At 39.4% G+C, this 16,513-nt stretch overlaps 1 protein-coding gene across 3 annotated transcripts in view; it reads right to left on the reverse strand.

The window, feature by feature from the left end:
- Positions 1 to 16,513, reverse strand: part of PM20D2 (peptidase M20 domain containing 2) — a 48,600-nt gene that overhangs the window by 7,406 nt on the left and 24,681 nt on the right. For 2 of the 3 annotated variants that reach the window (XR_003550522.1, XR_003550523.1), the window contains exons 6-8: positions 14,641 to 14,776; positions 12,491 to 12,598; positions 11,734 to 11,990 (exon numbers count right to left, since the gene is read on the reverse strand). Coding sequence is in view for 1 of the 3 variants with exons in the window: in XM_027774505.1 (XP_027630306.1) it covers positions 11,836 to 11,990; positions 12,491 to 12,598; positions 14,641 to 14,776 (399 nt within the window). In the remaining 2 variants the exon portion in view is untranslated. Of the gene's footprint in view, positions 1 to 11,231; positions 11,991 to 12,490; positions 12,599 to 14,640; positions 14,777 to 16,513 lie in introns of those variants that run through there. The other variant, XM_027774505.1, reaches the window with a different exon arrangement.

Raw genomic sequence — 16,513 nt, forward strand, 5'->3', positions numbered from 1 at the left:
ACACAGTTCTGGCAACAAATAAAATATTACATTTAATTTTTGTTGTAACATAGCTGAATGTAGATTCCAAAACAATATTCCTAAAAATGATAGATTCCAAGGGGATAAAAATGTTTTGTAAGCTGAGAGGTCAGTGAAATTATTTAAGGATTAAATAAGCAGGCAGAAGTTGATTTAGAAAATTTTATTGGCTACAATGCCAAGATTTCCTTTGTTCAAAGGCCAGGTTTTAAATCTCATTGAGGCAAGTTGTAACAAGATTCCAGTTGTAATTTTCCAGTGGTTTCTTTCTCTTATACCTTCCATTGGAAAGTGACCAGCTTTATATTTATATTGCCCAATTCAATGCCAAAAAAAACAGCTGAGGCATGATGAAAGAAGAAAAAAGTCTTTGAAAATTTGCCTTCACCCAAAATTGGCACCATTTTATTATCTGCACATAAATATGATTTATCTCTAAAATACTGTTACTACAACTTAACATGAACCTTGCTCTGTAAGTTGCTGGCTTTGCCATTCCAAATAGATAACAGATTTGCAAAATAGTTTTAAACTATGTATATTCAAATACATCTGGAAGATCTTCCTAAAAACTAAAGATCCAAAATAGATCATTAGAATGGTTTTCTTGGGACCAGCAGTTAGCATAATGGCTATGTCGCTGAACTCCCATATCGCCAACTGCAGTTCGAGTCTGGGACCCAGTGGCTTAAACTCACGTCGGGCGAGTGTATGTGCATGCCCAAGAACCCAAGAGGAGAATGAAGGAGAAGGGATTGCGGCATGGCAATCCTCCCTGGGGGGTGATTTCTCACTTTCTATTTCTCTGTCTCTCTTTCTGGTGAGCACATGCACCCTATAGCAAAAACCTCTCCAAAAAACAAAACAAAACTGTTTTCTCATTTTGTAATACTGTTTCATTAGCATTATTTAACTACCATAGTATTCCTCAACTTGGATTTCCACTTTTGGGTAATCACTATACTTATTTTTTAAAAGAATTATTTAATTTTATTTATTATTCTTATTTTTTTTAGTTTGTTATAGGGCATATGCACGCATCAGAGAGAGAGGGAAAGTGAGAAAGCAAGCCCCCAAGTCTGTAATTTGAACCACAGTTGGCCATATGAGAGTTCAGCACCTTAACTACCATACCACCTGCTATCCTCACTATACATATTTTTATTAATTGCCAAAGAGTATGTTTACTCACTAGAGAGACAGAAAGACAGAGAGAAAGGTGGAGAAACTCTCCAATGGGGTGTGGTGATATCACAATTTCTTCTCCATCCTGTCAGGATTTGAAGCTTGCATGCACATAAGCCCAGTGTGTGTTTCAAGCTACAGAAGCCATGGATTGGCTCTTTTCACCATTAGGCTACAGGGCTGGCCCTGTTTTTGTTTTGTTTTAGGTTTTTGCCGCAGAACATGTGCGCTTGCCAAAGAGACACAGAGAGGGACAGAGAGAGGGAAAGTTGAGAAATCACTCCCTAGCAGCAGGAATGACCATACCACATTACTTCTCTCCCTATAGGGTTTTTGGGCATGTACGTACAAGCATCAGGTATGTTTTTCAAGCTGCTGGGTCTAGGGCTCTAACCACATAGTCAGCCATGGGAGGATCCAGCTGCTTTAACCTCCACTCCACCTGTTGACCCACTATTCTCAATTGGAATAAATATAATTAGATGGCATGATGGTTAATGCTGGGACCCACTTGGCAGAATGTATTTTTCTGAGTGAGAAACTGTGGATTAGAGCTAAATATAAACACATAAAGATGTACAAGTATAGAAAAGCAAAGATCAGGTGGGCCCGACCTCTCTGAGAAAGTTGTGACTCCAAACTGGTCTCAGGTTTATTATTTTATAGGGCAGAAAATGGGGGAAGAGGAAATGAAATGCAAAGCCAGTTGTTTTCAGATGTTAACTGGTTGATGATACCAAGGACAACTGGTGCCATGTAATTTCTCTGATTTTCTGAGGCTGATTTTGATAAACACATGTGACTTCCCTTAACCTGATACTACTCTGCAGTATCGATAACAGTGCATAGCTAGTATGTTCATGTTAATTGCTTTCATTGTCATGCAAATGACAGCTCACAGAACCCCGTTTCTACATGTGTCTAAAGGTCACCATGTTTGCTCAAAATGGCTGCTCTCCACAGGTTAAGTCACTGGATCCCATATGGTTGGCTGTGTAGTTCAATTCCTGGACCTGGCAGGTTGGAAAAACATGCATACATGTGTGTGTGCCCAAAATCCCAACAAGAGAGAGAAATGGTGAAGGGACTGCAGCAAGTCCATGTCCCAGTGGGGATGATTTCTTGCTTTTCCACACTCTCTCTACAGCGAGTACACACACCCCGTAGCAAATTAAAAAAAAAAAAAAAATCATTACATGGGGCTAGCAGGTGACATTGTGGTTAAGGTATAAGACTCCCACATGGCCAACCATGATTCAAATCCTGGACCTGACTGATGGGTGTGTGTGAATACATGCCCAAAATCCCTGGAGGAGAATGGAGAAGGGATTGCAGTGAGCCCAGGCCCCAGAGGGGTAATTTCTCACTTTCCCTCTTATTTCTCTCTTGCGCGCAAGCGCACATACCCTATAGTAAAAACCTGAGAAAGAAAAAATGATTCCACACTATGGATATACAATGCAATCTTTCCTCTAAAATTGGATACAAATATACTAAGATGAACACTCTTCAGTATATGTTCTTCTCATACTGGGTTATTTTCTTACATTAACAATGAATGCTGAGAATGGGTGTTGATCAATAACATTCTTTATGATGTTATAGTAGTATAATTCTAAGTTTCTAGTTTTTTAAAACTTTAAAATTCAGGAATGGTGATATTTTACAGTACAGATAGCAACCCATCCAAATTAGATTAAGAAAGAACAGAAGAATACTAGGGAATCTTGGGGCTGGTAGGTGGCGTGGTAGTTAAGAGTGCTGGACTACCACATGGCTGACCACAGTTCAAGTCCCAGACCTGGTAGCTTCCTTTCTCACTTTCTCTCTCTCCCTCTTTCTCACTCTGTCCCTCTCTGGTCAAATTTAAATAAATAAATAAAGTTAAATAAAATAATTCTTAAAAAAAAAAAAAAGAATGCTAGGAAATCTCAGTTAGGAAATAAAAATTCTCACTGGAAAGATCTGGGACTTCTCTTTCTTTTTTTTTCTTTAAAGAGGCTTTTGTGGTAGGGTACATGTGCTCTCCAGAAAGAGAGACAGACAGAGAGACAGAAAGTGAGAAATCACTCCCAAGTGGGGATGGTCACGCCACAATCCCTTCTCTTCCATTCTCCTCTCGGGATCTTGGGCATGCATACACACGTGCCCATCATGAGTTTAATTCACCAGGTCCAGGACTTGAACCATGGTTGACTACATGGGAGTTCAGCATGGGAGTTCAGCAACATAGCCATTATGCTAACTGCTGGTCCTCGTGGGACTTCTCTTTCTAAGCAGTATAGAACCTTTCTTTACTTCATACTAGGTGATTGCTTTATTTACAATCAAGATTGTCCTTCTCTGCTCATGTAAGATATTCAGCTACAGGTTTATCAACCTGAAAATTCTAGGGTTCATCACCATCTAAATGAATCCTTCCCAATTCTAAATTCCTAGGAAAGCTAATTCACTCTTATTAGAATTTCATTTCAGTTTGCATAGCCTATTAGAGAGCAGAAGGAGGAAAAACAGGTCCTTCAAAAGACTGAATCAGTAACAGAGCCAGATTAAGATTTTCCTGCTTATCCTACCCTGAGACTAATGATGGCTATTTGCAAATGAGCTCAGAACTAGAGGAACCCTTCAGACTATATAAAGAACAAAGGTGGGAGAAAAAAAAAACAAAAACAAAAACATGGGCCCAGCAGGTGGCATGGAGGTTTAGGTGCTTGATCCCACATGGCAGTGTGGTTTGAGCCCAGGACCCAGAAGCCTGAAAACATGCCAGGAACACACATGTATGCTTTCCCAAAATCCTATCAAGAGGCTGGAAGAGAAGGAATTGCAGTGTCCATCTTCCAGGGTGGGGGTGAGTGATTTATCACTTTTCCTCTCTCTGGTGTGCCCTATAGCAAAACTAAAAACAAAACATTTATTTAGTTCACAGTTTTGGTGGGAACTCTGCATAGTCCGAAGGTGGTGCAGTGAAATCGCACGAGAGGGCAGTAGCATGGGTCTGTGTCTCTCTTTCTTCTTGTAAAGTCCCCAGTACTCAGATACTGGGGCTCCCACCCTGATGATCTCCCAAAGGCCCCACCTCTTAACACTATGGTCAGATTAATGTTCCAACCTGTTACTACCATCATAACAGCAATCAAATTTCAACACATGGATTTTGGGGGAAATGCACATACCTAACAGCTGTACAGATACTTGATCTAGTTTTTAAGAAATATAACTTAACCATTTTTTTTTGAGGTTTTTGCCTTAGGGTATTTGCACTAACAGGATAAAAAAAAAAAAGAGAGACAATGAAAGGGAAAGTGGGACCAGCAGTTAGCGTAATGGTTATGTCACTGGACTCCCACGTAGTCGACCGCAGTTCGTGTCCTGGACCCAGTGGCTTAAAACTCACGCCAGGTGCATGTGCGTGCGTGCCCAAGATCCCAAGAGGAGAATGGAGGAGAAGGAATTGCAGCATGGCCATCCCCCCTGGGGACTGATTTCTTGCTTTCTGTCTCTCTGTCTCTCTCTGTCTGGCTGGCAAGCGCATGCACCCTATAGCAAAAAACCTCTCCAAAAAAAAAAAAAAAAAAAGGGAAAGTGAGAAAGAGAGACAATGAGAGGGAAAGTGAGAAATCACTCCTCCAGGAGGGATGATCACACCACAATCTCAGATCTTGGGCGTGCACACACATGCGCCAGCATGAGTTTCAAGTCACCGGGTCTGGGACTCAAACTGCAGTCGACCATGCAACAATCCAGCAATGTAACTACTACACTATCTGCTGTCCCCTGAACAACAGTTTAAAACCACTAAAAACTTTCAGAGATTAATGTGGCTAACTTCAGCTAAATTAACTTCTTCAAAGATGTGGATTTTTAACTGTCTTCTATTCTCTTGAGTTAAACAACATACCATGTCAGTGACTAGCAACACAACAAGTGAATAAGAATTTAAGCTCTCTCGAATGTAATAGTTCATCCAGCAGGGCAATGCCACTTCTGATTCCTGTTTATTTATAAGAGCCTGGTCTGACAGTCCTCTCTCTCTCTCTCTCTCTCTCTCTCTCTCTTTTAAACACCTATCTATCTATCTATCTATCTATCTATCTATCAATTAATTTCTTGTGATTCTTCAAGCCACCAAATCTGGGATGCAAACAGTGGTCAGCCACGTGGGAATCTAGCACCTTAACCATCATGCAACCTGCTGGCCCATTCTTTTCTATTTCATATTACTTAGGTTTATTTTTTAAGTAACTAAATGCTTTGACCCACCCAACTAACCAAAATAATCTTACATCTTAATGACTGAAGGAAAAAAAATTAAACAAAGAAACATGGATACTGGTAATTATTTTCATATGAGGCACTTACTCTTTAGCCACTAATAATAAATCTAAAAACTTGTTCTACTTCATTAGTGCTACTACATGCAATTATTTTATTTCAAAGTTTCAAAACAATTTTTAAAGAAAATTCAATACTATAATTATGTATCTAACTCTTACCATATACAACTGGCATTGCCATTTTCCATCTTCTGAAACTGGTAAAATATTCACAATTAAACAAAAAGATTTCATTACTGTTTTAAAATTATCATTATGTGAGTAATATATGACATTCACATAATTCAAAAGCAAACCAGTTTCTACAATACTGATGGATTAATAGAAGTATAGTATATCACCATGTCTTGGGGTAATTATGCTTTATCTTCATATTTTCAATAAATCCTCATGTATGTCATTAAAAAACAAGACAATTACTACTAAACACATTTATTAACATCTTAGATTTTTTAAATACATTACAATGTGTATCTATTAAAATATCACAGGGAACTATTATAATCTGATAGCAGAGACCAACTGCTTACTTGAAAATATCAATTTCATACATATCAAAGTGTAATATCCTTAGCTACGTGGTTGAACTGCAAAATGGTTGCTGAAATATATAAAATATTAAAAAGTGATTTATACTTCAAAAGCCTTATAAAGAGTTACTAACACAAAGGTAACATTTATCTTACAATAAAACTTCACTTTGATAGTTTGAAGACTAATATTATGTAGGACTTATTTCAAAAGACTAAGGAGATGCTTCAGGTAGAGTTAGAAATGTATGAAACACAAAAACTATCAGAAAGTTTTCTTTTTAAAAGAACATATTATAAAATTAGGCAATCATTCTTTTAAAAACAAAGACTTTTCATATTAATTTCTTCTGTTGAAACAGATTGAAGTGACTTGAGTATTTAAGAATATTTCAGAAACACTTCCTCAAAAATTTCTAACACTGAGGCTAACAGGTGGCATGGAGGTTAAGGCAGCTGAATTCTTTTTTTTTAGAGGTTTTTGCTATAGGGCGCGTGCGCTCACCAGACAGAGAGAGAGACAGAGAGACAGAAAGCGAGAAATCACCCCCCAGGGGGGACGGCCACACCGCAATCCATTCTCCTCCGTTCTCCTCTTGGGATCTTGGGCACACACGCACACGCGCCCGGTGTGAGTTTTAAGCTACCGGGTCCGGGACGTGAACTGTGGTAGACTACATGGGAGTCCAGCGACATAGCCATTACGCTAACTGCTAGTTCCAAGGCAGCTGAATTCTACATGGCCAACTACATGGTTCAAGTCCCAGACCCGCCCCAGGTGTGTGTGTGTGTGTGTGTGTGTGTGTGTGTGTGTGTATGCCCAAAATCCCAAGAGGAGAATAGACAAGAGGAGACTGCAGTGTGGTCATACCCATGGTTGGTTGATTTCTCACTTTCTCTCTCTGTCTCTTTTCAGCACATGCACATGCTCTATAACAAACTTAAAAAAATGCCTAAGATGGTAACTTTCTTTTTTTTTTTTTTTAGAGATTTTCACTGTAGGGCGTGTGCGCTCGCCAGACAGACAGAGAGAGACATAGAGACAGAAAGCGAGAAATCACCCCCAGGGGGGATGGTCACGCCGCAATCCCTTCTCCTCCGTTCTCCTCTCGGGATCTTGGGCACGCACGCACACGCGCCCAGCGTGAGTTTTAAGCCACCGGGTCGGGGACAAGAACCGCGGTCGACTACGTGGGAGTCCAGCGACATAGCCATTACGCTAACTGCTGGTTCCCAAGATGGTAACTTTCAACATTGCTCAACATCACTATGTAATCAAAACCAACCACAAGCTTTTTGGGGCCAGGGATTATGTCTTACCTTCTTACATCCAGTGCTTAGGAACAAGCACTCATGAACTAATGTTCACTGAAAGACACTGCTGAAGTTGTAACCATTAAATTAGCAACATGACTCTCAGTAAATAAACAGTCCTTCGGGATTATAGGAAATCAAAACACTTTTTTTTTTTTAAGAGAGATTTTTGCTATAGGGCACATGCGCTCACCAGACAGAGAGACAGAAATAAGAAATCACCCCCCAGGGGGGATGGCCACGCCACAATCCCTTCTTCTCCATTTTCCTCTCAGGATCTTGGATACACACGCACGTGTGTCCGGCATTAGTTTAAGCCACCGGGTCTGGGACTTGGACTGTAATCGACTACATGGCAGTCCAGCAACATAGCCATTACATCAGCTGCTGGTCCCCAAAACACTTTTAAGTTTAAGTAAGTATTCTAAACACACAAAATGTTCTAGTTCATCCTAAATAACCTAGTTCCTCAGTGCTAAAGAGAAAAGGAATTAAACGGAAAATTTTTCTTAAGTAACTCATGGAAAATTTGTGAACTGAAAGGCAGACTAAACATTGTAAGAGGTAAGTTGAATTAGCTACCTCAACTTTGCACGGCATACAGCAATTCAGTAATGAGAAGTACTGCATATTGTTTTATACAGATCCCACCCATGTCCACACTTGCTTTTCAAATTAAGTCACTGAAGAGGAAACATTTTTAATATGTAATTATATTTAAAACATTAATGTAGATTATACCATTCAAAATCTATTCATTTCATCCAACCAAAAGTTGATTATTTGAGGAAAAGGCTTCCATACAGGGTGTGAACAATGGAAGACTTTCAAGGCATGTACTAAAAACACTGTCCATAAAAACAAAGACATTTCAAACAGGCCCATCTAGCTAGTTGAGGTCAGAAAGTTGTGCAGTATCTTTTTAAAGAATTATTTAATTTTATTTGTTCATTCATTTTAATTTGACCAGAGAGAGACACAGAGAGAGAGCAAAATGGAAAGTGAGAAAGCAAGCCACCAGATCCAGTGCCCTAACCACCATACCACCTGCTGGTCCCTGCAGTATTTTTTTTAAACATATGATTTTATACTTTATACTGAGTCAGCCTACTTTAAAAATAAGCCAGGTTTTTGTGAACCTGAAGCCAAGTCATACTAAGTATCTCTTTCCTCCTCCAGGTTGAGTTAGTGGTGGCTATGAACACAAAATCAAAGCTCATTTTAGGATTAATCTGTCCACAAAGCTATTTCAAACTTCTATGATCCCAAAAAAGGAAGCAACAGTAACTCATTCAAAGTGCTGAATATTCACAAGCCACTCTGCTAGGTATAAGAATTCAGAAAACACCCACACACATGCATACTAAACAGACACTGGCAGGACCAGCAGATGGTGTGATGGTTACGTCGCTAGACTCCCATGTAGTCAACTGTGGTTTGAGTCCTGGACCTGATGGCTTAGAACTCATGCCAGGACCATGTGTGTACGTGCCCAAAATCCTGAGAGGATTTGGAGGAGATGGTATTGTGGTGCGGCCATCCCTCTCAAGGGCAATTTCTCACTTTCTGTCTCTCCGTTTCTCTGTTTCTCCGGGAAGCGCAAGTGCCCTATGGCAAAAATCTCTTTAAAAGAGAGAGAGAGAGAGAGACTGGCTTTCAATGCATACTCTAGTGGAGAAATAATATACTATGTTCTATAAAATCACAATAATTATGTTCTATAAAACAGCCAGTGGTGGGGTCAGTAGGTGGCGTAATGGTTATAGTGCTGGACTCACATGGCTGACTGCAGTTCGAGTCCCAAACCTGGTGGCTTGAAAATCATTCTGCAGGGACCCGCAGTTGGCGAAATAGCTATGTCGCTGGACTCTCGTATAGTTGACCATGGTTTGAGTCCCGGACGCAGTGGCTTAAACTCATGCCAGGCATGTGTGCGTGTGTGCCCAAGAGCCTGAGAGAAGGATGGAAGAGAAGAGATTGCAGTGTGGCCATACCCCCTGGGGGGGTGATTTCTCACTTTCTATCTCTCCATCTCTCTCTGGTGATCATGCACGCCCTATAGCAAAAACCTCTCCAAAAAAATAAATAAATAAAATCATGCTGTGCATGTGTGCATGCATGCCCAAATCCCAGGAGAAGAATGGAGGAGAAGGGATTGCAGTGTGCCATTCCCTCATGGAGGTGACTTCTCATTTTCCTTCTGACTGTTTCTCTCTGGTGAGTACACACACCCTATGGCATAAAACCTTAAAAAAAAAAAAAAGCCAGTGGTATGGTAGTTAAGGCAGCAGTGTCTCACATGGCTGATCACATGGCTGACAGTGCAGTATGGGTAGACTCAAACCCAGTGGCTCATGTGTTAGCATGCCCAAAACTCTGAAAGAGGAGAAACAGAGGAGAAAGGACTGTGGCATGAAAATTTCATATGGGGAGTGCTTTCTCACTCCTGCCCCCACCCCCTGCAAGGTAATATACCATCTGGGGCAACTTTAAAAAGTAGGCTGTTTGCCAAATCAGGCTATAGTCTACAGACCCCTGACACAGAAGAAAAGCAACTCTCAACCACTAACTCTCCCAAATACAACCTCTCTTTCTGGAAACTATAAATAATTTTAGATAGAACATGAATGAGAGGTTCAAAGAGCTATAAGAATAAGCCATCTAACTGAACTCTTGAAATAGCAAGCTGGGATCCAAGAAGGCCCAAGTGACTTGCTTACAACAGAGAAGTCAAATCCTCACTTTCCTCTCCTTCCCCTTCCATTTTTGGAATGCTTACACTCAAATTTGAGGACTCCCTTTAAAATACACCAAAGCATTGGGCCAGCAGGTGGCATAGTGGTTAAGACGGAGAACTCTTGCCTGGTCGACCACAGTTTGAGTCTCAGGTCCGGTGGCTTGAAACTCAAATTGAATGCCTGTGCGTGCATGCTCACAGTCTCAAGAGAAGATCAGAGAAAGGATTTTAGCAAGGCTATCCCTTTTGGGATATGACTTCTCACTTTCCCCCTCTCTGACTCCCTCTGGTGAGCACTCCCACAATACAGCAAGAAACAAACAAAACAAAACAAACAAACAAAAATATATATATATATAAAAAATGCTGGTTTTATCTGATACTTTTTCCTCACGCTATTTTGTCATGTTCAAGAAATACACATGGGACCAGCAGTTAGTGTAATGGCTATGTCGCTGAACTCCCATGCAGTCGACCACGGTTCAAGTCCTGGACCCGGTGACTTCAACTCATGCTGGGTGCGTGTGCATGTGTGCCCAAGATCCCGAGAGGAGAATGGAGGACAAGGGATTATGGTGTGGCCATCCCCCCGGGGGGGTGATTTCTTGCTTTCTGTCTCTCTGTCTCTCTCTGTCTTTCTGGCGAGTGCATGTGCCCTATAGCAAAAACCTCTCCATGAAAAAAAAAGAAAGAAATACACATTAAAATAAGAATCATGAAACACTTACAATAATGTTTCATCAAAACCGGGCTATCATGTGGTCTGGTCAGGCTGGACAGTCTGGCTTGAGCAGAAGCCTGCACAGGGCTGCTAGGCAGAGGGCACTAGCTGTATGGCCGTCAAGGTCAAAAAGCAGAACTCGGCAGAGCCACTGCTTGTCTCACCAAGTTCTTCTAGAACATCCTGGGATATCATGTAATATCTAGTAGGACGAGTACAATCCTATCTGTCTGTAACTTTCCCTATGACTGTAATATTGAATTAGGAATTACTTTAATGCCACATCTTATCATTCATTATACATAAAGAACAGTTTCATTTTCCTTTGACTGGTAAAACTAAAGCTTATTCTTTGTACCTGAGATTCTAATCGTTTCCCACAAGTATTTTGGTTTAAAAGACAACTTTTATTGTAAATGAAGAGGTTCTCTAAACAAATACAGATATAGTGAGATAGTCCAAATGACCCTTCCCTAAATTTAGAACTTAAATTCTAAAACTACTTGAGAGAACTCATTTAGCACTCCATACCACAAAACAATTTCATGGAATCAATTCTGAGTATCTCTTGATCTCTTAAAATATATTTAGACAACATATAAAATTATAAAATATTTCACTGATAAACCATGTATCATCCAGTTTAAGAAATAGCATCATTGGTGCCTGTAGTCCCAGCTGAGGCAGGAAAACTGCAACACAGTGAGATACTGTCTTTAAAAAGAAAGAAAGAAGGCAGGAAGGATGGAGAAAAGGAAGGAAAAAAAATGGCTCCTGAAATATCACAAGCCCATCAAGTATAGGATTATACTAATTTTCATTTTAGATCTGAGGTAATGTGCTTCTCTACATCCCATCCTTGCTCATTAGATAAGAGGGATCTGATACCTTAAGATTGAAAAAGAAGCATGTCCTCTCTTCATTAAAAAAGATTAAATGAAAAAAATCATCAGTTCTTAATGATTGTTGTGCAGCTTCTCAATCTTCCTTTTATTCTATTGTATTTAAAAACTGTTCTTCTTGAAGTTTTAATTTAAAGTCCTCTCTGATTCTTTCCAGTAACTCTGGTTTAAAAATAACGTCCAGTGCGGTCATTGCCAGAGCTTTGGCAGTGCGCAACGTGTAGAACTGAGCTTCCTGTGATCCTGAAAAATGGAGAAAATACACTAAAATATCATTGTATTTACTAAAAATTAACTTATTATCAGGTTTGCTCTTGGTTCCTAACTGGCCTCTCCCACTGCCCACCACAATAAAGTACTTTCTTTTTCAATAAAGAGTTTTGCTCTAGGGCACATGTGCTCGCCAGAGAGACAGAGAGAGATAGAAAGTGAGAAACCAGGCCCCAGGGGGGGATGGCCATGCCACAGTCCCTTCTCCTTCATTCTCCTTTCAGGATCTTGGGCATTTACACATACGCGCCCAGTGTGAGTTTAAGTCTCTGGGTCTGGGACTCGAACTGTGGTTGACTATGGGGAATCCAGCAATGTAGTCATTATGCCATCTGCTGGTCCTGACAATACAGTACTTTCTAAGGTGACGTGAGGTAGGGAAATGACAAGCGTCATGAAATAGCAAGGAAGAGTGGCTACCACTAGGGAGAGAGAGTACGCGTGAGGGAACATTAATGTCGAAAGCCACTCACCCGCTGCTTCAGTATACTGCTCAGTATGATTCAAGGCATTAGATCCAATGTAGAAATATGGATGGATTCCAGGAACCACAAAAGTCACATTTCCAAAATCAGTAGATCCTTGGAATAAGCACACAATGAAAGAAAGGTATTCTTGGTTAAATATTTTTAAAAGACATTCTAACCAGAATTCTATATTTGATTACAGTTCCCTATTCCCTACCCTGTTGAAAGAAGTCCATAGAAACAGAAATAAGAGTTCAAAAACTAAGAAAATGGCCAACTTAATCATAGTGACAAGTCTGGAGTTGAATATTATAGCCCAGAATTCAATTGGGAAGATCAAACCACAACAGAAGATAGACTGAACTGGTGAAATAGCATTTTATGACTTTTGACTAAAATATTGCTGATTTCCTTCTAGGCTTTGTTGTCTAGTTTTAATGGTTTTTGTCCGCTCTTGAACCAGGTTCATGTACCTACTATTTGAATGGAACCCTAACCTGTTTCCTGGCTTGAAGTTCTAAGCAAAGCTCCTTCACATTTCTTTGATTTATTAATGTTAAAACTGCTTTTCTTGAAATTACCAGCTGAACTTGCTATTCAAAGTAGTTAGATTATTTAAGAAATTGTGTGATCAATAAAATATGGGGGGAAAAGGAATGGAAGATAACTGTAGACAGTAGAGGTAATATGAGAAGAGGGTGGGAAAGAGCAGAGGGTCAGAAATAGGGGTTAAAAAAAAAAAAATATATATATATATATATACACACACACACATGCAACTAGAAATGGAAAATTATTGATGATAACACGCATGACTAAGCTACTATGCAGTATATTCTGGATGGGAAATCACATTTCATATGCTGTGATGATGCTTAGGGAATGAGTGTAAATTAATTAATTAAAAAAAGTTTCAGAAAAAAACATAAAAACTTTTTTTTAATTAAAAAAATACATTAAAAATACCTATTTGATAACTGCAGTAAGCTACATAGCCCCAACTAGGTGCTACTTTATAGTATGTTCATTCTAGTCACTGAGGTTTATGCCTAAAGTCAGACTTGTGTTCATGGATATGTATGTATCAGCTGCTCTTGCTATTGACAATATTCAGATTAATTAAGATCTTCAGTGAATCAATAAAACGTGGGGGAGAAAAGGAATAGAAAGCAACCATGGATATCAAAGACAGTGCGGCAGGAGGGTGGGATATGGCAGAAGGGGAGAGATAGGGAATCAAGGGTGGGAAAAAAAATATATACAGGAAACAAGAAATGGAAAATTATTTGTTGCTAATAACACTTCAGTTGATGTACTTGACTGAGCCAATATACAGTGCATTCTGGATGGAAAATCTCATTTCATATGCTGTAATGATGTATAGTGAATGAATGTAAAGAAATTTAAATTTAAAAAAAGGAAAGAAAAGAAAAGAAAGAGGTCCATAGAAGTGAATTTGTTAGAAAAGAATATACTTAAGATTATTTAAATTCTAGTAGGTGTCTTATTCCTCAGAAACTGAAAATGTCCTAGATAAGTACTTAGTAACCTGCTTATTGTGATGACTACAAATGAGTTAAAAGTTGGTTTCCCATGTTAGTGGTTTACTGAAAACTTTCCTTAGAACTAAGCAAATTTAGGGACTAGTAGTTGGCATAATGGCTATGTCGCTGGACTCCCATGTAGTCAACTGAGGTTTGAGTCCCGGACCCGGTGGCTTAAACTCATGCAGGGCACATGTGTGTACGAGCCCAAGATCCCAAGAGGAGAATAGAGGAGAAGGGATTGAGGCATGGTCATCCCCCCAGGAGGGTGATTTCTTGCTTTCTGTCTCTCTGTCTCTCTCTGTCTTTTCTGGCAAGCACACATGCCCTATAGAAAATCCTCTCAAAAAAAAAAAAAAAAGAGAGAGAACTAAGCAAATTTAAACACTAGAAATATTTACAATATAGACCAAAAAGTAGATTGGCTATATCTAAAACCAAGTTTGCTCATTTGACATTCTATAGTCACTGAAGAATCCATTAGTTTCTTTCCCCAAACATTACATTTGTGAAGTATGTCCCTACCTCCCAAACCATTAAATAAATCCATTTAAACAAAGATAGATTTCACTTCTTCAAATAGTTCAATATATAATAAAAGAACTTAATTACCTGAAGAACCATTCAACATCGTATCTTCTGAAATAAATTCTATTCCCAGTTTTTTTCCATTTTCCATATAAGCCTTCCATAAGCTCTTATTGGGAAGAACATTGTAATAATCATGTGCTCCACCTTCAATTTCTACCTAATAAAAAATTACAAAACAAATTTTGAAATAAAACTTTCAAATTCACTATCTAATTTTCAAATCAGTAATGGTTCTCTTAACAGGAAGAGGTTATAAGAAGGACTTATAGAAGCACTTTCCCTTCCAGATATAAATTCTCAAATCTCTCACCTTAAAAAAAAAAAAAAAATACAGGTTAAGGGTGCCGGACTCCCACAGGGCTAACTATGGTTCGAGTCCCAGACCTAGAGGTCTGTCTCACTTTCCTTTTCTTTCTCTCTCTCTCATTCTGTCCCTCTCTGGTTAAATTAAAAGAAAGAAAGAAAGAAAGAAAGAGGGAAGGAGGGAGGGAGGAAGAAAAAGAAAAATAACTCTTTAAAAAAAAATACACATGCATTTTACAACTTAAGTTCCTAGGCCCCTACGTCCTCTGTGTTATATATACACTAAATCTTATGATGGCCCCACATATGACTAGCCGGCAAGTGCCAATTTCAGTCACCTTAACAGGATATAAGGGGAGCCCAGAAGTTTCCATTTTATTCAACATCCCCCAAGTAATTCTGTCACAGGTGGTCCAAAATCCACACTCAGAATAACACTACTCTAGGATTCAGTCCTAAAAACTGACACTAACACCACTGCCTGGTCTAAAAGTGCCCTGAGAGAAATATGGAAGATTCACAATGAAGGTTGACAACAGTTCTCATTTATTAATTTCAGTGTATGAAGATATAGAAGGAGTTTATATGTGCCAAGTTAAGTGGATTTAGAGATTCAGCTTTGGTTAAATCAAAATGAGCAAGATTCTCTCAAGCTAAAGGTAATGCCAATAATGTTAGCAAAATCCAATCATAAAATAGTAGAAATGACATGTCTTCTATTGTTGGCAATATCTGATATAGAAACAATGACAACATAATCAGATCTTACAAGTCAGGTAAAATATAATAAATTATTATTTTTTAAGAATTTTTTATTTAGGGACCAGCAGTTGGTGTAATGGCTATGTCGCTGGACTCCCATGTAGTTGACCATGGTTCAAGTCCCGGACCCGGTAGTTTAAACTCATACCTGGTGCATGTGCGTGTGTGCCCAAGATCCTGAGAGGAGAATGGAGGAGAAGGGATTGCGGTGTGGCCATCCCTCCCAGGGAAGGGGAGTGATTTCTCGCTTTCTGTCTCTCTGGAGAGCGCACATGCTCTATAGCAAAAACCTCTCCGAAGGGGAAAAAAAATAATTATTTATTTAATTTTGTTTATTAGTATTATTATTTTAATCTGTTACAGAGCATGCACATGAGAAAGAGAAAGTGAGGAAGCAAGCTGCCAGGTCCAGGACTCAAACATAGTCAGTCATGTGGGAGTCCAGCTCCCCAAAAACCACACCACCTGCCAGCCCGTATAAGAAATTATTAAGACTATTTAAAATGTAGATTTAAATCCAACAATGAACTTTACCTTAAGGGAATATACCTTGAGATATTAGCTAATGATAACAGTTCATGTACGCATCTTATAAATACTTAAAATATTTATAGGGCCCAGCAGTTAGCATAATGGCTATGTCACTTAACTTCCATGTAGCCGACCATGATTCGAGTCCTGGACCTGGTGGCTTAATCTCACGCCAGGCATGTGTGCATGCATGCCCAAGATTCCAAGAAGAGAATGGAGGAGAAGGGACTGCGGCATGGCCATCCCCTGGGGGGTGATTTCTCGCTTTCTATCTCTTGTCTTTCTGGCAATTGCACGT

This window comes from Tupaia chinensis, unplaced genomic scaffold, assembly GCF_000334495.1.
Source record: "Tupaia chinensis unplaced genomic scaffold, TupChi_1.0 Scaffold000444_1, whole genome shotgun sequence".
In the NCBI taxonomy this organism is placed as follows: domain Eukaryota; kingdom Metazoa; phylum Chordata; class Mammalia; order Scandentia; family Tupaiidae; genus Tupaia; species Tupaia belangeri.